Here is a 27,500-nt window from a genome sequence, read left to right as displayed (position 1 = left end):
GTCAAATAAAATGAATTGGGTTCGTATTTTTATTTTTTGTCTTTTTATATAAGTGAAGAAGAAAACAACAACAACAACAAAATAATCGTTGTTAAGAGGGCAACTTGGCGTACATGAAAGTCGGAGCCAGACTTAATGTCTCCAAGACTGTTTCAATGACATAGAAATATAGTTCACAGTTACAAGAAATAGAGACTTTCTTGTGACTTTCCACAGCTGAGAGTTCATTACCAGACAAATCAGACATTTACCAAAATTAGAATTCCCTTCAATGTCATCTTCATTTCTATAAAAGTCAACAAATACTGACAACATTAAACGGAATAAGTCGTAAAAGTCAGACTAATAAACTAATACAGACACTGCAGATGTTTGGCAATTCTTAAGAGCTTTAGACATCGCAACAAAATGATTCCAGGTGAAGATAGCACAGATAATAAACAACTACTATATGCTATCAAAGTTCTCCTACGAACGTAAAGATAACTTGTTCATTAAATATTAAATTACTGTATATTCACGTTCCCTGATAAATATTTAGCGGAACATACAATACAATGAAATATAATTGATCCAAGTCGCAAACGTCTGACAAAAGGCTTTGATATTTAAAATATGCTACTGAAAATCTAATTATAAACGTTGATATAACCATGCATGTGTTCTTTTAATTAGCAAAAATGACTCTATAATGATGTCTATATCTCCTATCTTTCATCTTTTACTTGTGTCAGTATATGTATGTATGTATGTATGTATGTATGTATGTATGTATGTATGTATGTATGTATGTATGTACGTATATATGTATATATGTATATATGTATATATGTATGTATTCTTTTCTGTTATTCTTTTATTCGTTTCAGTCATTTAACTGCGGTCATGCTGGGGCACAGCCTTTAGTCGAACAATTCGACTCCAGGACTTATCCTATGTAAACCTAATACTTATTCAATCGGTCTGTTTTGCCGAACCGCAAAGTTACGGGGACGTAAACACACCAACATCGGTTGTCAAATGATGATGGGGGATAAACACAGACACACAAACATATATAAATACACGCGCGCGCACGTACGCACACACACACACACACACACACACACACACACACACACACACACACACACACACAGATACGACGGGTTTCATTCAGTTTCCGTCTACCAAATCCACTGACAAAGCTTTCATCGGCCCGAGGCTATAGTAGAAGACACTTGCCCAAAGTGCTACGCAGTGGGATTGAACCCGGAAACATGTGGCTGACAAGCAAGCTACTTACTACAAAGCCACTCCTACGCCTTGTATGTAAGCATGTATGTATGTATGTATGTATGTATGTATATATGTATGTACGATGGATACTTTCGGTGTTGTGTCTGGAAGAAGTACATCTTCCTAAGGACCAAGATCCGTCTTCTCCGCAAGCTGGTTCTGCCACTTCACCTGTACAACGTTGAGACATGGTCCATTCTCAAGAGAGACTTGACTGAATAAGCTCGAGTTATTTCAAATGCAGTGTCTTCGTCAGATCCTTGGTATCTTTCTAAACGGCCAAATCTCAAACAGCAACATCAGAGAACAATGCCAGCAACAGTCGACTATTGAACACCAAGTCCAGCAGCGCAGGTTAGGTTCGGCCAGCCCACTCACTGGAGAATGCAGCGTAGTACACCAGTGAAGATAAGATATGGGCGAAAAATTTGAAGACCTGAAGTCGCAGCGCCTCAATCTCCAGTATGCTAAGGCCGGAGCCATGGATTGGAAAGCGTGGAATAACATCATCACCAGAGTCCATCATCTAGCGGCAACCACAGCAGCGTATTGGTTGAGAGTACAGCCTCCATCTCCAGTCGGCATCTAGGAATTTAAGATGTATGTATGCATGGATGCATATATGTATGTATGTATGTATGTATGCATGTATGTATGTATGTATGTATGTATGTATGTATGTATGTAGGTATGTATGTATGTATCTATCTATGTATCTATCTATCCATCTTTATCTTTTACTTGTTTCAAGTCACTGGACTGTGGCATGCTGGAGCGCCATCTCAGGGCGTTTAGTCGGACAAATCGATTCCAGAATTTATTTTTACTTTTAAGTTCTTATTCTATCGGACATTTTTGCCAAACTGCTAAGTTATGAAGAAGTAAAGAAGCCAACACGGTTGTCTTCGTTGGGAGAAAAACACAAACTCACACAAACATACTCACGCATGCACGCACGCGCACATACACACCAAACACACACACACACACTCGCGCACACACATACACATGACGGGCTTCTTTCCTTTTTCGTCTACGAAATCCACTCACAAGATCCGGGTCTTTTGTAGAAGGTACCACACAGTGGTATTGAGCTCGAAATCATGTTATTGGAAAGCAAGCTTCTAACCACAGATCCATAGCAGCACCCAAACGTTGTTGTTTCCTCTAATCCCAGACCAAACCTATTGGAATGTAAGCAGAACATCGAAGCAAACCATTTCTTCGTTTTTCCATTCGAGACGGAAATATAACCACAGACGATAACAGTATACTATAGACACTGAGCATACGACAAATGATAACTGTATACTATAAACACTGAGCATTTAAGGGACATACGTTCATATTATACCTCAGACGTTGCATTATTTCAATAAAAATGAGCAATATAAATTCATTTAAATTAGTTGGGCTGTTGTTAATTCCAGGTTAGCCATTATCGAGCAGACATAACCAAAACCGTTACGAAGTATTAGGATTTCATCATCTAGAGCATATTTTTCTCTTTTGAGATAATAGGTTGTTATTATTAGTTCAAGTGACATCGTATAGAGGCTCCTCCTCCTCCTCCTCCTCCTCCTCCTCCTCCTCCTCCTCCTCCTCAGTCACTCAAGTCATCGTCGTCGTCGTCGTCACCATCACCTACAACAACCCGCGAATATTATTTTTTCACGTCCTCGGGCTCATAAAGCCAGTTAAGATTCCATGGCATATCTATGATGGAAAAGGTAGAAACAAAATACTGGAAGGTTAAAAGACATATTGGGGTTCTTAACTATCGTTACCGTTCACATAACCAGTTGTTCATTCATTTATTCATTCATTCGCTTATTCATTCATTCATTCGTTCGTTCACTTATTCATTCATTCATTCATTCATTCCTTCCTTCGTTTATTCATTCATTTGTTCTTTCGCTCATTCATTCCTTCGTTTATTTATTCATTTATTTATTCATCCGTTCATTCATTCACTCATTCATTTGTTCATTCATTCCTTCGTTTGTTAATGCATTCCTTCATTCAATTATTCGTTCGCTTAATCATTTGATCATTCATTCGCTAATTCATTCATTCGTTTATTCCTTCGTACATTTATTCAAACATTCGCTCATTTGTTCGTTCGTTTATTCCTTCGTTCGTTCACCCATTTCTTTATTTATTCTCTCATTCATTTATTCTGTTCACGCTATTTTGAACTTACACAACGTTATATTGACCTTACATTTTATTAACGCTACATTTTGTTTGCGCTGCACTTTTATACTGATCAAGCCATTCGATTAACGTTTCCGTCCTTTGACATCACAGTTTATCAACGTTTTGTTTACACCACATTATATTTTCACATTTTATTTAAGCTAGATTACATTTAAGCTTCCTGTCCAGAATATGACTTTAAACTGCATCAAGTACAGGAACCCTCGTTCGAGAGTTCCAGGGTTTTGGGGAGTGTGGATCAACCCCTAAGTCACTATTGTTCTTTGATCTATTCTGACCCGGAATAGTAGCAACTATTAGGATCGTAGCTAAGGGTTAATTAGCATATTACGGAAGAAACTCTTAAGCACAAACCCTCACTGCCGCGTATGAGTCAACCTGGACAGCAAATGGAGTAGTGGAGTCCCTCAAGCAGTCTGGTCTCCTCTTTGACACCCTTCTGGAAATTGCAGTGTCGGTAGAGCTCTAGTGCTCTGTAAGGCAATGTGCCTAGAAGGCAGCTCGAATGTAAAACCTACAACTTGCTGATCGCTACTATTGCCTTAGTCCGCTGAGTCACTATCGTTAGACCTCCAAGTCTAAAGAGTAGGACCGGTTTGCGTAGATTGACTCTCACTCCAAAACTACTGAGCGCAGGCAGGAAAAAAAGTCCTGCAGCGTCAAAGATCGTCTTACACAGTCACATGAGGGTATGCTGCTCTTCTCCATGATCTTCGGACACGAAGAAACTGCAGTCACATTTAAAGTCCGATATATTGGTCCTATGCTGTATTGACACATGATTCTATAGATGTCGCACACACACACACACACACACATACACACACACACGCGCACACACATACACACACATACAACGTTGTTGGCACACCATCGCTTACGACGACGAGGGTTCCAGTTGATCCAATCATCGTGAAATTAACGTGCAAGTGGTTGAGCACTCCACAGACATGTGTACCCTTAACGTAGTTCTCGGGGGTATTCAGCATGACACAGTGTGACAAGGCTGGCCCTTTGAAATACAGGTACAACAGAAACGGGAAGAAAGAGTGAGAGAAAGTTGTGGTGAAAGAGTACAGCAGGGTTCGCCACCATCCCCTGCCGGAGCCACGTGGAGCTTAAGGTGTTTTCGCTCAATAAACACTCACTACGCCGGGTCTGGCAATCGAAACCACGATCCTATGACCATGAGTCCGCTGCCCTAACCACTGAACCATTGCGCCTCCACTTACATACAACGTATATAAAATACATATATGTTAGTCACTACGTGTTTAGAATATAAAGGGAAGCACAACTGACAGTAAAATATTTAGTAACATAAAATAGAGTAGAAATAAAATGTTTGTTTTAGTTCATGGAACTTACAAGACTAATCCTGTTTTGTTTGTTTTCGAATACATCAGAGAGCACATAAAGTTATGGAAACAAGGTTTATATGTGTGTGTGGACCAAGATCAACATGCTGAGTGGGAAATATTATTTGTCTACCAGAAGGCTGCTCAACAAGCTGTGGAAAATAGAAGTGTGTCAAGAAAATGAGGATCAGAAGAGCAAGATAACATCAAACTAGTTGATCTTTAAATAGACAGAAAAAAAGAAGCTATTGCATGAAATTGAAACAATAGATATTAGTAGAGCAGTGAGAGGTTATTGTAAGGAGGCAAATGAAAAGAGAAGAGAAATTGAAGGGTCTAAGGAAGTAGAGGAAGTGACGGAAAGTAAAGTAAGCCAGTAAAATAAATAAATAAATAAATAAATATAACGAAGAGGTTAATTCACAGTTGTGAGAAAAATGAAGTCATTGGAGGAAAAAGGAACGTAGGTGTTTTTTATTTTTAGGAGGTGGGGGCGTAAAGTTACTGGCTTTAAAGGTGTCGCGAAAGGCCTGGCTGGAGGCCCAACCTTCCAAGTTCTTGTACAGGGCTTGGAAAAATCGAAGGACCACTGCAATAAGTGAGTGAATCTGAGAGGGGGATATGTTGAATAAAATCATAATTAGCTGATCCTCCTGTATTTTCTATTAGCTAAAGCCAGGAACTTTTCAACACCCACTCGTACATGTGATGAAGTGGTAACATTGTGCGTAGAAAAGGTTAGATAAATGAGGGATAGTTAATATGGTAGGAAGCATTATTTGGAAAAGTTTATAGTCAAGGAATATGTACATACATGCATGTAGTTTTATTTATTTATTTTGTTTTTTGGAGAGAAGGATAATTCACACAAGACACTTTGTTTCCTCGTAACTTTCAGAAAAATAGATAGATTTTGATGAAATTTTCTACAAATATCTTTCGGAATTTAATTTATAAAAAATTTGGTGGGCTTGCACACATACATACATCATACATGTCTACAAAATGAAACTTGAAATTTGGGAAAAAAATTGTGACGTGTGTCAATATTTCTGTGCGTTCTCACCATTTTTCGTTTCAGCTTAAATTCCAATATAATCGTAATTTAAACACTGAAAGATTTTTGTAGAAAATTTCATTTAGAAATATCTATTTCTCCGAAAGTTATAAGGAAAGAAAACCGACTCGTGTGAACTTTTTGGAACTCCTCTCCTCAAACTTCGAAAAATATTTTTAACAATAAATTCCAATACAATCGGATTTTACACAATCAGAAGCATAATTGTAGAAAATTTCATTAAAAGTCTACATTTTTCTGGAAGTTATGAGGGAACAAAGTCGGTGGGGTACATTTGTGTATGCATTTCCATTACGTAAACTAAGTCATACTAAGATTACATTTCTATTTCATATCTACATATCGACTTCGGTTCACTTTCATTTTGTATGTAACAATATTTAATTATATAATTGCACGTTCAGTTTGCATCAAAAGGTGACAATAATCTGAATGAGATGGGCTCAATTTTCACCACACGTAACCGTAGAGAGGATAACAGTATTAACGATGATAGTGTGTTTAGCAACGAATACTAATTGTATTAAAATGCATAGGCGCAGGAGTGGCTGTGTGGTAAGTAGCTTGCTTACGAACCACATGGTTCCGGGTTCAGTCCCACTGTGTGGCACCTTGGGCAAGTGTCTTCTACTATAGCTTCGGGCCGACCAATGCCTTGTGAGTGGATTTGGTAGACGGAAACTGAAAGAAGCCCGTCGTATATATATATGTATGCGTGTTTGTGTGTCTGTGTTTATCCCCCCACCATCGCTTGACAATCGATGCTGGTGTGTTTACGTCCCCGTAACTTAGCGGTTCGACAAAAAGAGACCGATAGAATAAGTACTAGGCTTACAAAGAAGAAGTTATGGGGTCGATTTGCTCGACTAAAGGCGGTGCTCCAGCATGGCCGTAGTCAAATGACTGAAACAAGTAAAAGAGTATATATATGTGTGTGTGTGTGTGTGTGTGTGCGTGTGTGTGTGTATATGTATGTGTGTGCGTCTGTGCGTGAGCATATGCGTGTGTGTGTATATATTCAAATTTATTGGCAGTATTTAGGTCCTAATTTTTCATTGCTTTATAAACGCTCGTTCTTTTAACACAATTGCCTTTCATCTTGTATCTCTATTTTACGTTTTCCACAATTGACGTTCGAGCTTTCTTCATGTTGCATATCTTGCCGCCGTTCGTTCCAGCGCTCGTCCCATAAGTTCCCAGGGTGCCACGCAGTGGGACTGAGCGTGGAAACACGTGGTTGAGAAGCAAGCTCCTAATACACTGCCACACGCACACATCCTTGAATTACATTCTAACATCATGAAACGACAGGAATATATTATATAATATAGTTTTGGATACTCAATGGCTGACAGAAAAACGGAGTGGTCATAACTGGAATGCCTTTGATCATAGGGACCCTCATTCAAAATTTATCTGGGGCTAAATAAAAAAAAACAAAAAAACAAGCATGTGAACAACGAGAAGAGACCCTTGTTCAATCTGACAGCCGTGTCTTCCTGTCCGCATTTATTGTGAATTAATCAGTTAGTCTCACATGTTTATCTTTATGAATGCTTTTCTAACCGGAGGCAAAAAATACTTAAAATGCCATTACTGTACTCTACCTCGCTGACGACAGAACAAACCTGTCTCTTGTCTTTTATGGCTATTTTTACTACTTTTTGTTGTTATTGTTATTGCTGTTATTGTTATTGCTGTTTAGCTCCCGGTGACTCCTATTCGAGTATTCTTATCATCAAAGTCCGTGACACTCACGTCTCTTTCAGCGTTGTTCAGGGCTACATTATCCAATGTGTCAGGGCAGCGAGCTGGCAAAATAGTTGGGGCACAGGGCGACAAGCTGGCAGAGACGTTAGCACACCGGGTGAAATGCTTAGCGGTATTTCATCTGTCTTTACGTTCTGAGTTCAACTTCCACCGAGGTCGACTTTGCCTTTTATCCTTTCGGCGTCGATAAATTAAGTACAAGTTGCGTACTGGGGGTCAATCTAATCGACTGCCCCCCCCCCCCCCCCTCCCACGAAATTTTGGGCTTTGTACCTAGAGTAGAAAAGAATAGAGCGTCGTACAAAATGCACTGTGAATTTCTTTCTTATTAGTCTTTATATTCTGAGTTCAAATACCAGCGTGGTCAGTTTTGCCTTTCATTCTTTTGGATCGATAAAATAAAGTAGCAGCCAAATACTGGGATCGAGAGTATCGACTAATTCCCTACTTTGCGTCTAAATCAGAAACACTTATTAATGTACCCCTAACTTGTTTATGTCGGTGGGGTTTGATTTGATGAGAGATTATCCTTTGTAGGTCGACCGAACACGTACAGTGGCCTACATTGACTCGTAATTGTTGTGGTTGTCGTTGTCGCTGGTGCTGTAATAGCGGTTGTTGTTACTACAGTTTTGTGGTTACTGTATCTCTCTTTGCAGTTGTTAAAAATCCTGGATTGTACTATTATTCCCAAATTCGTCGTAAGCTCAGTCGAATTCTGGTTTTGATTTCAGTGTCTCAGAGACCGAACACATCTGCTACAAGGGCTAAATAAACTCAAACAAGATCATCTAAAATCTGTAAATTCCTTTGAATACTTCAGAAGTAACATAGCAGCTAGAAAAAAGAGGTAAGAATCAGCTTTGCGAAAGCACAGGCTATTATTAACGGTTTCAGTATCACCTGGAAGGCAGCACTACCTGATGATTTTAAATGAACTTTCTTCCATGCCACTGTGAAATGAGAGCTAGCGTACTGTTACACTGCTTGAAGACTTATTAAACATGCAAGGTTTGATAGTATTTATATTCGCATGTCACAAGCCATTATGAATATCCTTTGGGTTAAACATTCGACGATACAAAAGCTATAGCAGTTTCCTTAAGGCCACTGATGCCATTAAAAGAGAGCCACATGTGTTTTACAGAACATTACCGGGGAGCCAAGAACAAAATCGTTAGTAATACATAAATATACACGTTAGCTCTCTGGTATTTAAACCTTTATCATCAACCAGCTGTCTGTTGATATAGTATGTTACCCAGTTGACCTCCAGAACACTACGTCAGATGTGTGGCGTGATCCGGTCGGGCTAATCCAAACAAGCTCGAGCAGATGAAAACTTAGACTCAGGTCGGTATTGATTTATTAGATTTAAGATCAACAGGGTTTCTAAGACGAATTTATCTAGTATTTACTACTAATTTGTTAATATGGTATAGTTGTTGGTGTTTCAATAATGTTTGTGCTGTTAATATTTGGTTAATATCAAAATAAAGTGTTATCACCATGGTTATACTTTATATAAAGATGTAGTGATATCAACGTTGTTATCAAAACGAAGTGATGTTAATCAATGTTGCAGTTGATATCGTGATGAAAATATATATATATGTTGTTGTTGTTGATATTAGAATGGAATGATATCAACGTTATTGCTATCAAGATAAAGATACTAAAATGAAATTATACCAATATTGTTGGTAGAAAGATGAAGTGATATCAATGTTAATAGTTGTGATCAAGATGTAGTAATATCAACATAGTTGTTGCTGATATCAAAGTTGATGATATCAGGACGAGATGATATTCATGCTGTTGTTGCAATGAAGATGAAATGATATCGACGTCATTGTTATCAAGATAAAATGATATCAATGTTGTTGATAATAAGATAACTGCATTGTTGCTGAATATATTTCTAAATCTTGATGTTTTCTTTTTAAAACTACAACACAAATTTTCATTTTTTCTTTTAATTTGTAAATTGTGTCCGCTACTAAGTTTCCTGCCAATGGTCAGGGATGAATTGCTGACACTTATTCACGAGATGTATTTGAAAAAATGTTATCCACTCTTTCGCTATTTAGAAAACTGAAGATGGATGGCATATCGAAATCTTTTATCTTTTACTTGTTTTCAGTCTTTAGACTACAGCCATGCTGGAGGACGGCTTTGAAGAATTTTTAGTCAAATGTATCGACCCCCACTACCTATTTTGTAAAGCCTGGTACTTATTCTATTGGTCTCATTTGCCTAACCACTAAGTTATGGAGACGTAAACACACACTAACGCCGGTTGTCAAGCGATCTTGGAGGATTAACGCAGACACAAACACACACACACACACACACACACACACACACATCACATACACACGAGCTTCTTTCAATTTCCGTCTTCCAAATCCATTCTCAAAGCATTGGTCGGACAGAAGCTATAGTAGCAGACACTTGTCCAATGTGCCGAGCACGGAAACTGTCCCGGAAACATGTGATTGGCAAGCAAGCTTCTAGCCACACAATTTCTAGTATAGGTACAGGGCTAAGCATTTTGCGAAGTGGTCTGTAGGTCAATTTCATTGCTCTCAGAAGGCTGAAAGACAAAGATGACGTCAACAGGATATGAACGCAGATCGCAAGGAGCTAAAACAGATAAGAATAACAATTGCTGATACTTTGGGTGCGACACCAATAATTTTGAGACAGAAGTCTGTTAATACTATAGACGACAATCTTTGACTAATATTTCATTTTATTATATGTGTGTGTGTATACATGTCTGTCGGTATGTTTGTCTGTCTGTCTGTATGAATGTATGTTTGTTTGTATGTATGTCTATGTGTGTATATATGTACGTATGCATGTGTGTATGTCTGGATGCATGTATGTGTGTATATTTGTATGTACGTATGCATGTGTGCGTGTATGTATGTATGTATGTATGTATGTATGTATGTGTGTGTGTGTCTGTGTGTGTGTGTGTGCGTGTGCGTGCCTGCGTGCGTGTGTGTGTATTTATATCTACAATTTTCTTTGAGGTCGAAGCATACACCCAAGTGTGTGCATCTGTTCACCTAAAGAATCTCAAATGAAGAATTTTTGCAATGTCTTACAAATCTTCACTGTGCCACTAATAGATTGGATTTGAAGAATCTGTTTCAGTTCTGTAAGTTCTGCATTAATTCGCCATACATATGTATGTATGTATGTATGTATGTATGTATGTATGCATGTATGTATGTATGTATGTATGTATGCATGTATGTATGTATGTATGTATAAATGTATGTATGTATAACTGTATATATGTATGTATGAATTTATTTATGTGTGTGTGTGTATGCATGTATGCATGCATGTATGTATATATGTATGTATGTATTATATATGTATGTATGTATGTATGAATGAATGTATGTATGTATGTATGCATGAATGTATGTATGTATTTATTTGTGTATGTGTGTATGCATGTATGCATGTATGTATATATGTATGTATGCATGCACGTATGTATGTGTGTATTATGTATGTATGTATGTATGTATGTATGTATGTATGCGTGTGTGTGTGCATGTGCGGCGTGTGTGTACTATTTTATACATCATATTACTACCTGAATGACTAACATAATCTATAGTGCGAGTCTGAGTCAAACGTCTAATATTACTACAAATCTAGTTAGGTTCTTTTACTCGAGATAAGCTCCCTGTTTTACCTGCGCTATTTGTCTTCTGTTTGGTGTCTTTAAGCTACTAACCGTCCATTGCAGACATCTCTAGACAGCCATACAGCCATCACAATAAGTAAGCATACAATTAAAGAAAAAAATATGATCAAACAAAAACAAACGACAACAACAACAACAATAAAAATTTCAAAGGCTTACTGGTCGAATGGCATAGCAAATCAAATCAGTTAAGAACCGAAAGAGACAGGCGGGCATGTTTTTTAAGTGAAGTCTGTCAGTTTAATTGCTGTGTTAAAATGGTGTAAAATTTGTTAGGCCGACGCGAACATTCTTGTGATGTTTAACCGCTTTGACTTTGTGTCATTGCTAGAAGGTTTCTACAGCGCCCTCTATTGACAACCTCGAAGATGACGATGATGATTATGATAACCACGACGGTAATGGTAGTGATGATAACGGTGATAATGAGGACGATAACGGCTATGCTGTTGTTTTTGCTGTTGTTGTTACTGTTAGTGTTACTGTTACTGTTATTGTCCTTCTTGTTGTTCTTGTTATTGTTTCGCTATAGTTGTTGCGGCGGCTCCTGCTGATGCTGCTCCTGTTGTTGTGGTTGTTGACGTTAATGTTGATGAGGGTCAAACTGCTTAAATGTGACTGAAAGCAACAGGTTACAAAGCGAGAACACCACTAACAAACGGCAGACATTCTTCCTGCTTCCCATATACGTGCATATGCATACACATACATACACACTCAAATCTAATTCTCTCTCTCTCTCACACTAACTATCTATCTATCTATCTATCTATCTACAAATATATATATTTATACATATGTATTCTTTTATTCTTTTACATGCTTCAGTCATTTGACTGCCCCATGCTGGAGCACCGCCTTTATACATACATACATACATACATACATACATGCATGCATACATACATACATACATACATGCATGCATACATACATACATACACACACACATATATATATATATATATATATATATATATATATGTACAGGGGTTGGACAAAATAAAGGAAACACCTAGCATCATAGCATCATAATTTTAAAATATCTATAAAATTGTCAAAAGCTTGTTTATTTTCATGTTTTTTTTTATTTATTATTAGTATTGCTTAATATGTTTTGCTAAAATTGCTGCGCCTTTTCGGATATCATTAGGAAAAGGTAATTAAAATTCATTAAAATGACAGATCTATCGGACTTTCAAAGAGGTCAAATTGTTGGTGTTCATATAGCAGGCGCTAGCATAAAGAAAACAGCCGAAATGTTTGGTGTATCAAGAAGTATTGTCTCGAAAGTAATAACAACCTTTGAGAAAGGGGGAAAACGTCCTCGTCGAAACAATACTCCGGAAGAAAACCAAAACTTTCAGAAAGGGACCGTCGGATTCTTACGCGAATTGTTAGAAAGGATCACAAAAGTTCAACTCCAAAAATTACTGCAGAGCTTAATGACCACCCCGAGAACCCAGTTTCCACAAAAACTGTTCGCCAGGAGCTGCACAAAGCCGGATTTCACGAGAGAGCTGCAATCAGAAACGTTACGATGCGTTTAGGGTGGAGTAAAATCCTACAGAATTGGTCCCTAGAGCAGTGGAAGAATGTTATTTTCTCGGACGAGTCATCCTTTACCTGATTTCCGACCACCGGCCGAGTATTTGCTACGTGTGGAGACAGCCAAAAGAAGAGTGCCTTCTTCCAACTGTTAAATATGGAGGAGGATCTGTGATTATCGGGGGGGGGGGGCTATATCTTGGAAATCCGCCGGCCCAATGGTTTCCCTTCATGGCAGAATTAATAGTCAAGACTATTTAAGCATTTTATCTGATCAAATTCATCCTATGGTTGTGGAACTGTTTTCGGAGGGAAACGCAATCTTTCAAGATGATAATGCATCAATTCACACATTTAAAGCTGTTACTGAATGGCGCGAGGAACATTCTAGAGAAGTTGATCATCGTATCTGTCCACCACAGTCCCCAAATCTCAATATTATTTAGCATTTATGGTGCATTTTAGAAAAACAAGTTTACAAGAACTGGAGACTGTTTTAGCTGAAGAATGGACAAAAATTCCTTTGGAAACAATTCAAGCTTTGTACGAGTCCATACGTTGTAGAATTCAAGCTGTAATTACTCCCAAAGGTGGTCCTACCTCATATTAAAACAAATTTGTTTGAAATTTTAAGGTGTTTCTATTATTTTGTCCAACCCATATATATATATATATATATATATATATATATATATATATATATGTATATTCATATCGTTATAGTATGTGGTTTGCACTTGAAGAATATGTTTGAGTTTTCTCAATATATGAAAGTATTTGTAGCGCTTTAATACACGTATTACGACTTTTAAATAAATGATATACATATACACACACACACACATATATATACATATAGGGGTTGGACAAAATAATGGAAACACCTTAAAATTACATATACATATATGCATATATATATATATATATATATATATATATATATAAATATATATATATATATATATATATATATATATATATATATATATATATATATATATATATATGTATGTATGTATGCATGTATGTATGCATGTGTAACCGTTAATCCAGGCACAATGATTTTCTCTGTTTTGTTTTCCTCTCTCCATCTTTTTCTTTTTTCATTCCTTTCTTTAGAAGAATGTAAATTGAGAACGTTAAAGACTCTTCCATCTTTCCTGGGCGTTAATCTAATACACCTTGTTTGTTGTACCTTCACCTGTTCCTGTCTTATTTTTTGGAGGGAGAATTTTGAACCGCACACACACACACACACACACACACACACACACACACACACACACGCACACACGCACATACATGTACGCACACATGCACACATAAGCGCAGGCATGGTTGTGTGGTAGAAGCTTCCTTCCCTACCACATGGTCCGGGGTTCAGTCCCACTGTGTGGCACTTTGGGCAGATGTCTTCTACTATAGCCTCGGGTTGACCAAAGCCTTGTGAGTGGATTTGGTAGACGGTTACTGAAAGAAGCCCGTCGTATATGTATATTTTTGTGTGCGTGTCTTTGAATCTGTGTTTGTCCCACTATCTCAGCTTGAAAACGGGTGTTGGTGTATTTACGTCCACGTAACGTAGCGGTTCGGCAAAAGACCGGATAGAATAACTACTAGAGGTTTAAAAAATAAGTCCTGTGATTGATTTGTTTCGACTAAAACCCTTCAAGGCAGTGCTCCAGCATGGCCGCAGTCAAATGAGTGAAACAAGTAAAAGAAAAGAATATATATATATATATATATATATATATATATATATATGAATAAAGCCATAAAGCTAGACCCTCTTTGGACGGGAAACTTTAGGTAATCTCATAAACCGTCCTTCCCCATTTTTAATATATACTGCTCTGAATCTTAGAGTGTGCTTCTTTCGGATTTATGTATTTTACAAATGATCGGTCTCTCTCTCTATCTCTCTCTCTCTTTCTCTCTCTCTCTCTTTCTCTCTCTGTCTCTCCGTCTCTCTCTCTGTCTCTCTCTGTCTGTCTCTCTCTGTCTGTCTCTCTCTCTCTCTCTCTCTCTCTCTCTCTCTCTCTCTACACGTATATATATATATATGATGGCATAGCAGGCTGAACGTTCGAAGCCACTGTCAACAATATTCTTTAAATTATAACATTATATTTACTCTCTGGAAGTCTTACCACATTATATATATATATATATATATATATATATCTGTCAGGCATGCAGTGACCGACAACAGAATGTTATAGTCGAGTCTATTGTGTGTCTGACAATATACGCCTAGGTTGCGAATGAAAGTGCAAGGGGCCGTGGCCGTCTGCGTGGTTAATTTTCACTTCAATCAACAAGTGAGCGATAGTTTGACAAGCATCTGTCTTCGAGAATCTTGTCTTTCTCATTTTCGCCTTCTTTTCGTTGCATAGTATGTCCTTTTAGATTTTGCTAATGGTTTTCGGAAAATTAATGTTAGCAATATTTAAAAAAATACATATCTTTAATGTATAACTTATGATATACCAGCTGCTCTTCAGTATTTCTCCGTATGGTAATAAACAAATACGACAATTATTATCGATTTTGTCGTACATTTCTTAATATTGTCACAGTCACACTATTTCAATTGGGCGGCGTTTGGGTTTCAGTTTATTAGAGGCTGCCACATCATTAGCAGAAATACGGTACATATATAAAATATTACAAGCGTTGCCTTAAAAAGTACGAAACTAGAACTGAAAAATTCGCACGTCCAAAAGGGTTACAGAATGTCATAATAAACCTTAAAAAGTATGGGACTAGCATCGTTGCCCAAAAATATTGGACTCACTATATTTTATACATTGTATGGCATCTTTTTATTACAAGAAATTCGTTTAGTTCATCAAAAGTAAGTTATATCAAAAATTAAGTAAAATTATCGTATAATCAGTTTCAACAAAACAATTGTGTACAAATACTAATGTTATCTTTACACAATAATTTAATATATGAATGATAATTTTTATAAATTTACATGTAATCAGTCAAAAATAATTTAGTAATATTTTATTTAATTTACGTAATTATTCCATTAATATCTGTATCATAATGCAAATTATCTTTGCTCAGTATTTCGGTTTTGTACTTTCATATATTCGACTTCATCATAAATCCACTTTTTTTTATTATCATGGTAATTTGCATGCAGTGTGAAATATGTTTTTTTTTTATATACTTTCGCATGAAGAGAATTATAATAAATTTACTTATTCTAAGTTAAAGATCATATTTTGTACATTTTCAAATTTTTATATTAAGAACTCGGTTCAATAATTATCGTGACATCATAATTCACACATGAGTCTCTTTTCGTTTTAAGATGTCACAGAATGTACAATATAGTGATTCCAATGTTTTTGATCAACAATGCTAGTCCCATATCTTTTAAGGCTTATTTTTACATTCTGCAACCCTTTTGAGCATGCACAATTTTCAGTTTTAGTATATATATATGTGTGTGTGTGTATGTGTATACAGGAGATGGATTCCACAAGGTAATGACAGGCTATAAGAGAGATTTGTCGTTTGTACTCTGTGTAAGTGTACACACACACACACACACACACACACACACACACACACACACACACACACACATGTATACAAATGAATAACAAACGACAGATAAGTGTCACTTCATTACAGCCGTTTCAAACGATTTTTAAAAAATAAATTAATAAGTACATCACATCATAGCAACAAAAAATAAAATAAAATAAAATGCTTTCTTCAGTTTATACATAATATTTCAAACAATATGAGAACAATACTTAACCACAGTAGGTGAACCATAACTGGTTCCTGCTGTGTTGTTCTGATATTGTTTGAAATATTATGTATCATCTGAAGAAAGCGTTTTTTTGTTATGATGTAATGTACTCATTAATCTATTAAACAATTCGTTGTAATGAAACAGTTGTAATGAAGTGACACTTATCCATCGTTTGTTATTTATTTGTTCCTAATACACTTCACTGGAATCTCGACTCGTTGGACATTCTGGTGTAACCAAATACCGTACGACCAGTACAACGTACGGTTTTGGATTAGCCCGTAAACTAATAAAATACTTATAAGGGTTAAATTTCTTGTGAATATAACCTGAATATTTCACTGGATTTACTTTGATACACATGATATTTATTCGACTAAATGTGCAGTTTACAAGTTAATTCGACCCAAACTTGTGCCTGTCATTTAAGTACCTGATTCATATGAATCCTTACCCTGATATGCACCTATACATACAGGTGGATGTCGGTATGCACATACCTGTACGTATATATGCATATACTCATTTACTATTTGTTTTTACATGACCGAACGCAGCGTCACCAATCTTTAAGTAGTTTTCGCAACTTTATATTTTCCGACGCTACTCTATCTCTTTCTCTTTCTCTTCCTCTTCATTTTTCCCCCTCTGTTTACTACTACGTATCTCTCTTTACCACTCTCGTTCTTCCTCTGTTACTACTACGTATCTCCTTTTCCCCCCTCGTACTTCCTCTCTTCCTCTTTTCCTCTCGTTGCTCACCTATTCTTCTACTTCCTCCCTTTGTTTCTCCCTCTACCACACTCTCTCTCTTCCCCTTACACCGGCATGGTCACATGCTTCCGGTCAATAATCCTTTTCTTCCTTGGCTATCGCCGAGCAAACACGCGAACTTACTTCGTCCCCACTTTCAAGTTCGTGCCTCACAGCGTTCATACGCACATAATTTTTCCCGTCTGGCCGTATAGCCTTTTCTGTTTGTTTTCCTGTCTTGTTTTTTGTCCGCCACTACATTCCTCCATGGCAAGGTTTAATTTGTGTATACAAATTTAATTTGCGGTCCATGGAAAGAGCCGTTTTAACGATGCGTCCTACCCAGCTCTTCGAAACGCCGGTGTTAAAACGGGGGTAGCTGATGAAGGAGAATGTTCTCTATGTGGCTTGTGTGTTTTCTCGTCTACGTTTTGTTTGCAATGTCCTGTACCCTGATATGCACCTATACATACAGGTGGATGTCGGTATGCACATACCTGTACGTATATATGCATATACTCATTTACTATTTGTTTATATATATATATATATATATATATATATATATATATATATATATATATATACATGTCTTTTTTCTTTTATCTTTTACTTGTTTCAGTTATTAGACTGTGGCCATGCTGGGGCACCGTCTTGAATAATTTTTAATCGAATGAATCGATTCTGTTAAATTTTTTAAAGCATGCTACTTTTCTACCGCCACCTTTCCCGAGCTGCTAAGTTACGCAACGTAAACACGCCAACACCAGCTGTCGAGTGGAGGGAGACAAACAAGCACAAATACACACACAGGTACACACACGCAAACACACACACACACACATATATATATAAAGGATCAAAAATGCTGGAGAATCAATATAGACCACGTAGGAAAGTTGTGAAGTGAAAATATGTAGAAAACATATATAAAAAGGAGGAAGAGAAATGCCTTCATTTCACATAGTTTTAATATCTTTTTATAAAAATATATATACATATCTTATGGATGGTAAAAGTCTCATAAAATATTAAAAAATCAGCCAAAGAACAATAATGTTTAAAAATACAAAATCAAGCTGGTGCTCCAGCATGGCCGCAGCTGCATGACTAAGGAATATAAAAATAAAAGAATACCAAGGCTGAAACATATAAAAGAATATATATATATATATATATATATATATATATATATATATATATATATATATATATATATATATATATATATATATATATATATATATATATATATATATATATATATATATATATATATATATATATATATATATATATATATATATATATATATATATATATATATATATATATATATATATATATATATATATATATATATATATATATATATATATATATGTATATATATGTATATATATGTATATATCACACCCACTCACTCACACATATCTTTTATTTTTTACTTGTTTCAGTCTTTATATTGCGACCATTCTAAGGCACCGTTATGAAGAATCTTATTCGGATGAATTGACCTCAGTCCCCTTTTCCTTTTAAGCCTGGTACCTATTCTATCGGTCTCCCTTGTCGACCTCTAGCTTACGGGTATGTAAATACACCAGGACTTGTTTTCAAGCAGTGTGGGGGACAAAAACTAACACACATACACACACATATATATATGTTGTTTTCGTCTTCAAAGTCCACTCACAAGACTTTGGCTGGTCCGAGACGATAGTAGAAGACACTTACCCAAAGTGCTGCGCAGTGGGACTGAACCCGGAACCATGTCTTTGGGAAGCAAACTTCTTACCACAGAGCATTGCCTGTGTCTACACCCTCGCTTGCGTCTACAGCCACGAATTTACACACACACGCGCGCACACTCACAGACACAGACACAGACACACACACACACACACACACAGACACACACACACACACACACACACACACGCACAAACACACACACACACACACACACACACAAACACACACACACACGCACGCACGTACGCACGCACACACACACACACACACACACACACACGCGCGAACGCGCGCTCATACACACATACTCACAAGTATGTATACATACGTATACAGACCGATATATCTATGCATAAATATTGGATCATCCCATAAATAACGCAGTTTTCTCAATTGCATGAACTAAAAGTCGGAGTGGGGCGGAATAAACTACCTGCATCTACTTGCTATAAAAGCAAGTAATAATTTTACTTTGTCCTTATTCTTAGTGCAAGCTTTGAAGAGTGCAGTTTGATTTTAACAGTTATATTTTCAAAGCTATAATGGAAGTGACAAAGGAGCATATTCGGCATATTTTACTTTATGAGTTCAATAAAGGCAACAAAGCAATGGAAGGTGTAAGGAATATCAATGCAGTATATGGGTATGGAACAATAAGTGTAAGCCAGTGTCAACGGTGGTTCTAGAAATTCGAGTACTGAAGACAGTGGGCAGGGAAAAGAGAAACACTGGCACCTCAGACTAATGAAGGTCTTCACCCACGTAAGTGTTGTTATCTGTTTGGTGGGATATGAAAGGCTTAGCCCACTTTGAACTTTTAAACCAAAACCAAACGATAACAAAGGCGATCTAATGCGATAGCTTGAACGGCTTATGTCACGCTAGAAGAAAAATGACCATCTTTGGTTTCATGACGAAATCAAAAGTATAATGCTTCCTTCAGAATAATGCTCGGCCACATATAGCGAGGATGGAGACTGGAGCAGTTTGAATTGGAAACGATGCCCCACCCATGATTTTCACCGGACATTGCTCCATCTGATTATCATTTATTCCACAGTCTTCAAAATAATTTGGATGGAAAAAAATATGAATTCTGTAGACGAGGTCAGAACAGTACTGGAGGAGTATTTTTCGTCATGGAAAAGCATTGTAGAAAAAGAAGGAAAGTATATTTTAGATTAAAAAAGATCTTTGTTTATCTTAATTTTGAAAAATAAAAGTATAAAAAACCACATTATTTATGAGATGACCCAATATAACTGTGTGTGTACCTATAGAACAAGAAGAGGAAGTAGTAGCAGTAGTTTTGGCAGAAGTAGCAGCAGAGCAGCAACTTACAGTCTATGCATCCAGTAAATTAAGACAATTCCCCACAACAATTCTGGTACCTTATTAGATTCAAGTATATCCACAGGCATGATAAGCTGCTATGTCAACTTGTCACTACACTGACATATCGCAGTGACAACAGATAAGAAGAGGTTATAAACATGTACTAAGCTCGGTACATGACAACGACTTAGTCACAGTTATTTGAGACATGACTATTCAGACTTTCACACTAGCGAAAAGGTCAAGGCAGTCCACAGCTGTTCTCATGTCTCCAAACAATCAGATGATTGTCTTTTTCTTAACGGTATGTCACTTTTGGAGGAATCTTGATTCTCGGCATTATCTCGCTTTCTCATTTCGAGTTAGTGCTAACTATTACAAATCGATTGGTCTGTGTTCTTTGGAAGCAGAAATAATTTCAATAAATAGAGAATTTATCTTGTATGACATTTAGTATACCGCTATTTGACTTTGATTTGAAACATGTGCTACTGGTAACTCTAATTGAATTCTCTTTGTTCATTTTCGATTCATTTATGTAAATTATCTTGGCGATACATGTATTATATTCTTTTTGTATATGTCTGTTACATCTGATGAAGATAAGGTTGGAGAAATGCTGCGCTGATGACACCGATTGAGGCAGAAACACATGTACACTGCTGTCCTCGTAATTTTAGACAATCCACTTGTCTTTTCTTTAACAGCAAGTCAGTTCTAGAGAAATTCTTGATTTTTTTAGGTCATCTCACTTTATTTGGCATTAATACCAAGCTCCACAAAGTGATTTCTTTATTTTCTCAGTAAACGCAGATAATTTCAATAAATCATGAAATTCTTGTATGGTATTTAATATCCCCTTATTCGTCTTTATAATTATTTGTACTCTAATAAACATCTTTATCCTTTCTGATTAAGACATTAGGTGGGGAAAGAGATCGAGAAAGTGCTAAGGTTTAAGTATCTTGAAACTAGCAGTAAAAACAATGAAAAGAAGGAAGCAGTATGCCGGTGATGAAAGTAAAATTAGAACCGATAATATCTGAAGCAGTTGGGTATCATAAAGAAGACCACTGACAAGTACATAAAACGCATACAATGGCACAGCTAATATATTATGGGGGAAAACACTTTCAGTTCAGTGGCACAACTCACACAATACGCTCTTTGCACAACCCACACAATACCTCCAATAACATAATCCAGTTCACACAACACATGCTCAATACATTCATTACGGAATAGTGCAACACAACGCACAAAACATATGTCCTATACAACCGTCTCCTTAAAATATAACCTAATCCACAGAGTGCATACTCCACGCAGTCCCCTACCAGTAAATGTAAAATAATTCATACATAATATATCTTGCAGTCACCACTTGATACAAAATCAAGTCAACACCAATTGCGAAACACGATCATCACGCAACACACAATGGCAACTCACGTTGCCTATGCTCAATGACAAAGATAGACGAAACACTAAAATTAGACAGAAAACGACAAAAGAAACAGAAACAACCAAGAAATACAGATGTAGCATAGAAATATAGTTCTATAATAATAATAATAATAATAATAATAATAATAATAATAATAATAATAATAATAATAATAATAATAATGATAATAATAATCCTTGTCCCTACAGAATATAAAACCAGGCATGATGGAGTTGGCCAGTACTTGCACTGGAGCGTATGCCGTCACTATAATATTCCGCACCCTAAAAACTGGTATGAATACCATCTAGAGCCAGTCACTGAGGGAGAAAGTGTTACCATCCTTTGGGATTATGAGATACAAACAGACAGGCAAATAAGTGCTAACCGACCAGACATCGTCATCAAAGACATAAGACAAAAAACATGGCTGTTAATTGATATGATAGTGCCTACTGATAGAAACATCTCAGCAAAAGAATTTGAAAAACCGTTGAAATATAAGGAGCTTGAGATTGGGATATCTAGGATGTGTCAATTAAAAACCAAAACCATCGCTGTTGTTGTAGGTGCCCTAGGAATGATTAAAAGGGGCCGAGAGAAATTTTTTGACCAGATTTCCTGGGAAATCAACAATCTATGAGACTCAAAAAAGTTTGTAGACATCAACCGTCCACTTTCTCTAGAAGTTTCTTTCCATCTAATATATACGTGCCTAAGGTCTCTGGTTGAGACCCGAGCAGAAGATAAAATAAAATGCAAATCAATCGGAAATTAATAATAATAATAATAATGATAATAATAATAATAATAATAATAATAATAATAATAATAATAATAATAATAATGATAATAACGAGGAGGAGGAGGAGGAGGTTATGTGAAACGTACGGCCTCGACAGAGCACAGAAATGGTACGAATATGAATCAGAAGGAGTCAACAAAAACTAGGAATATAAGATGCTGTGAGATTTTACAAGCCAATGTAACTTCCTAATCGATGCTCGGAGACCAGATATTGTTGTGGTAGATAAAGGAAACTAAGATTATAGATATTGCAATACCTGGAGATGCACGCATAAGTGACGAAGGAGTAGAACAGATTGAAAAGTACAGACTATTAAAAGACAAAATTACAAGAATGTGGACTATGAGGAGAGTAGTTGTAGGGGCACTCAGAGCACTAACAACCAGTTTCGAGAAATATGTCAGAGAAATCGGAATTGACATGAAAAGCAGAGCAACCCACTAAAACTGCTCTGCTGGGGACAGCTAGGAATTTGAGATTGGTACTTGGATGTTGAATGTCTTCTACGAAAATTAACAACGAAATATCAAAGCTTATAATTTGCGGAAAGAGGCCTCTGACAAAAAGCTGCTGTCCACTCTGACAGAATCAACCGGAGCAAACAAGACCGAGTGGTCTGAGAAGTAAAACAACAACAACAACAATAATAATAATGATGATGATGATGATGATGATGATAATAATAATAATAATAATAAAAATAATAATAATAATAACAATAATAATAATAATAATAATAATAATAATAATAGAAATAGTAATAATGATAATAGCCGACTGGTACTTATTTTATCGACCCCGAAAGGATGAAAGGCAAAGCCAACCTTGGCAGAATTTGAATTCAGAACGTAAAAACGGTCTAAATGCTGCTAAGCATTTTATTCGGCGTGCTAATGATTCTGCCAGCTCGCTGCCTTTATAATATGAATAATTGTATAGGAAATTACAAATGAAATACTTTTAGATTGATTTGTTACATAAGTAATTGGATAATTAAGTAAATACTAGTTGAGTGCTTTATTATTATTGTCGTTGGTTAGAGCATTCGTTTTTGTAATGTAGATTGAGATCACAGCACTCTCTGCCATGGAAAGGACACCTGCCCTTTGCAGGATTAACTTTATAGTTCTTGTAAGAACTCGTTTAAAGGTGACTGGATTGGAGCAACGGAAAATGAAGTGTTTAGCTCAGAAGTACAACGCTCCGCCAAGTCTGGGAATCGAAACCACGGCTTTATGATCGTGAGAGCTAGACTCATAACCACTAAGCCATGCACCTTCACAATATACCATGAAATCAATTTATTACAAAAATTAAACCGAAAATCATAAACGCATAGCTATAATCACATGTGTGGCTATGTGTGTGACTTGTTTTGTGCGTGCGGGAATGTTTTGTTACAGTGTGAGTAGATGTGTGTGTGTGTGTGTGTGTGTGTGCGTGCGTGTGGAGAATAAGAAAAGAATGAGATTAAAAGTGAAGAGCATTATTTACAAACGAATCATTTCGTACACACTATCGCTTTCGTTCACTACGTCTAATACCATAATCCCCTTCACATTTACATGTGTTTCGATAATCAAAGAAGCAAATATTTACTAACAAATATAATAATTTCAAATAAACTGTTTTTGACGGCCTGAGTTTGAAGTAGATAACCTAAATATTCTGTGAACATGATAGCCGTTTAACCGTTATACCAAAGCAACTTTTCGAATTGTACCCGTTTATTTGGGAAGCATTGTTCTTACTAGCGAGGATTGTATATTGTCTTCATAATGACGATTTAGAATTACGTGAGATATGAAATAAATCGCTATTTTAACGAGGGATATAAATAAATAGCTACAAATGATAGAGTGTAGAATACTGGCTATCATTTCCTTGCATGGAAAAAGACAAATGCTGCCTGTCGGACTCGAACCCAAGTCTTCTGTAAACATGACAGCCGTTGTAGCATTATACTAAAGCAACCCTTGGAATTTTCTTTGCCCATTCTAGAAGCTTTGTTCTCCCCAGCGAGAATTTCACGTTGTTAATATCATAAAAGTTTAGAAACTGCGAAAGATATTCTAGTCTGTTATTTATAACAGCTGTTTTTAATAACTTTATCTACTTCGAGTTCCACCGTTAAAAACAATTTATTTTTAATCTTTCAAACGTTAATTTGAAATATAACAACAAATAACACAGAACAAAAGATGATTTAAGAAAAAATAAACAAGACATTTCTGTTTTTAAATAATGCTTTTTTTTTTGATTGAATAAAGTAAAATATTTAACAGGGAATAAAACCACAACTATAGATAAATTAATTACTATTGAGCTAAACTGGTGTATTTTATAAACACAAAACAAAAGTTAATTTAAAAACATCATTTTCTACTGTTAAACAATGATTTTTGATGAAAAGAATTTAACAAAAAATAAAGCCTCCACAACAACATTTTTTTAACAAACACATCAACAGTGAAACTAATAAATCTACTAACCTGGTGTGTCTTGTAAGAGAATCGTTGCTTTGCATAGTCCGCTGCCATTGCGGTAAGCTCCTGCCACAACACGATTGAAAGCAATATAGATATTGTAATCCACACTTCCGTAAGAAGGTTGTTGGCCATTTAGAGTAAAAAGATATTCAGATTTAAGATGACCGTGCTTCCTACCACGAGACCACTCAACACTTTCATCGCTGATGTTTACATTGACTTTAGCACCTTTTTTCACAAAGTTATCAACTACTTTCATAAGTAGGCCACCATTTTCAGAGGCGTCCATATAACCTGGTAAATTGTTACCATAGATACGTAGCTGTTTATTGCAAATATGTACTTCGGCCATATTACCAGTGGTACCATTGTCGCCACCATAACCATTTCCAGTTGCAGAATCTGATATATCTAAAGTCCATTGTTTTGGAGTTTCACCATATTCCAGATAGAGGCTAACGCTTCGATATTTTCCCGATAAATCTACTTTGATTACTGCTTGGCTGGTGCATCGATCGTTTGTTGATTCTTTTGGAGAAGTGAGGAACTCCACATCAGGACTGTAACCACTCACAATTCCTTCTTGCAGATCAATTTGAACTTTATTGTCTTTGAAGGCTCCGATAATCACCGCTAACGTGCCTGAAACACACAGAAAAATAGGTAGTAGTAGTAGTAGTAGTAGTAGTAGTAGTAGTAGTAGTAGTAGTAGTAGTAGTAGTAGTAGTAGTAAAAGTTTAGCATTTAGTTGCAAGAAAGAGAGAGAGAAAGAGAGGGAGAGAAAGAGAGAGAGAGAGGGATGGAGAGAAAGAGAGAGAGAGACTAACTTCTTGGCAGTTTGTACCACGCATTTGCTAATTGCTATTTATATTGTGCCTACATAAAGTGAAGTAAAGGCGCGTGGCATAATGGTTTGGGTGTTGCTCTCCCAGTGGCATGGTCGTGATTTCGATTCCCAGACAGGGCGGTGTGTTTTGTTCTTGAGGAAAGTGAACTCAGTCAACTCATTTGTAAATGGGTAGCCATACGACGATCTGGCGTCCCACTCGGAGGGAGAGATTTTATCTGGGTCACTTATACGTCATGGAAACCAGGAAACCTGCCCCATGAGTTTTAGGACTTGAAAAGTAATGTCCAGGGGCTGTTGATAATGAGGATGATAAGGTTGTGAGCAGCTACAAACACAACACCAGAGGAATGCAAATGATGTGACAACCGGACAGTGATAGGGTTGCACCAGTCAAGTAAACTGGAACACACAACACATTTATTGGGAGTTACATGCATTATTCAAAACAGAATGATTCGGGTTCCATGCTACTTTAAGTTTCGAAGCCCCAAACAGCCTTTCTCGTCAGTGTGGTGATAATCAGATTATTACCACCCTGACGAGAAAGGCTCCGTTATGGCGTTCGAAACTTGAAGCAGCATGGAATCCGAATCAAACTGATTTGAATTATATATATATATATATATATATATATATATATATATATATATATATATATATATATATATATATATAATTAATCAAAGGACATACTAAGTATGTAAAATGCTTGAAATAACAGTCAAAACTCTTATTAAATCGCCCAAAATACACTGATGATAACTACAGAAATCAAGCGAAGGCAAATCAGGTTAAGACAATCTACTAACATACATTTAAGTATTTGGACTAACGTGGTCCGGTTTCTGTACTGGCAAAATAAGCCTTAGCTTCTTCAGGACGCTAAGGCTTATTTTGCCAGTGCAGAAATCGGTCCATGTGAGTCCAAGTACTTAAATGTATGTTAGTAGATTGTCTTAACCTGATTTGCCTTCGTTTGATTTCTGTAGTTATCATCAGTGTACTTTTGGCGATTTAATAAGAGTTTTGACTGTTATTTCAAGCAGATAGACATACTTAGTATGTCCTTTGATTAATTTTAATCCCTCGGCTATTTAATGCTATTTTTGGTCTGCTATCGTCTGTGTCATTGATTCTGTTATTATCATTTAAAAAAATAGTTATATTGGATAATAACAGAATTAATGACACCTTCGCAAATTATATATATATATATATATATATATATATATATATATATATATATATATATGGTGGTTGTCTACTCCTTAAACAAAGTTTGACCACCTCCTGCACCTAC

General features: G+C 36.4%; 1 protein-coding gene across 5 annotated transcripts in view; it reads right to left on the bottom strand.

Moving 5' to 3' along the window:
• The window catches only part of LOC106877418 (signal peptide, CUB and EGF-like domain-containing protein 1), a 381,546-nt gene that overhangs the window by 189,441 nt on the left and 164,605 nt on the right, over positions 1-27,500 (bottom strand). For all 5 annotated transcript variants that reach the window (XM_089352468.1, XM_089352467.1, XM_089352470.1 and 2 more), the window contains exon 2: positions 25,354-25,992. In XM_089352468.1, the coding sequence (XP_089208594.1) occupies positions 25,354-25,992 (639 nt within the window). The remainder of the gene's footprint in view (positions 1-25,353; positions 25,993-27,500) is intronic.

The sequence above is a fragment of the Octopus bimaculoides genome, chromosome 5 (genome assembly GCF_046866305.1).
Source record: "Octopus bimaculoides isolate indiv1 chromosome 5, ASM4686630v1, whole genome shotgun sequence".
NCBI classification, from domain to species: Eukaryota; Metazoa; Mollusca; class Cephalopoda; order Octopoda; family Octopodidae; genus Octopus; species Octopus bimaculoides.
The sequence above is the reverse complement of the archived record's forward strand: the minus strand, read 5'-3'. Positions and strand labels throughout refer to the sequence as shown.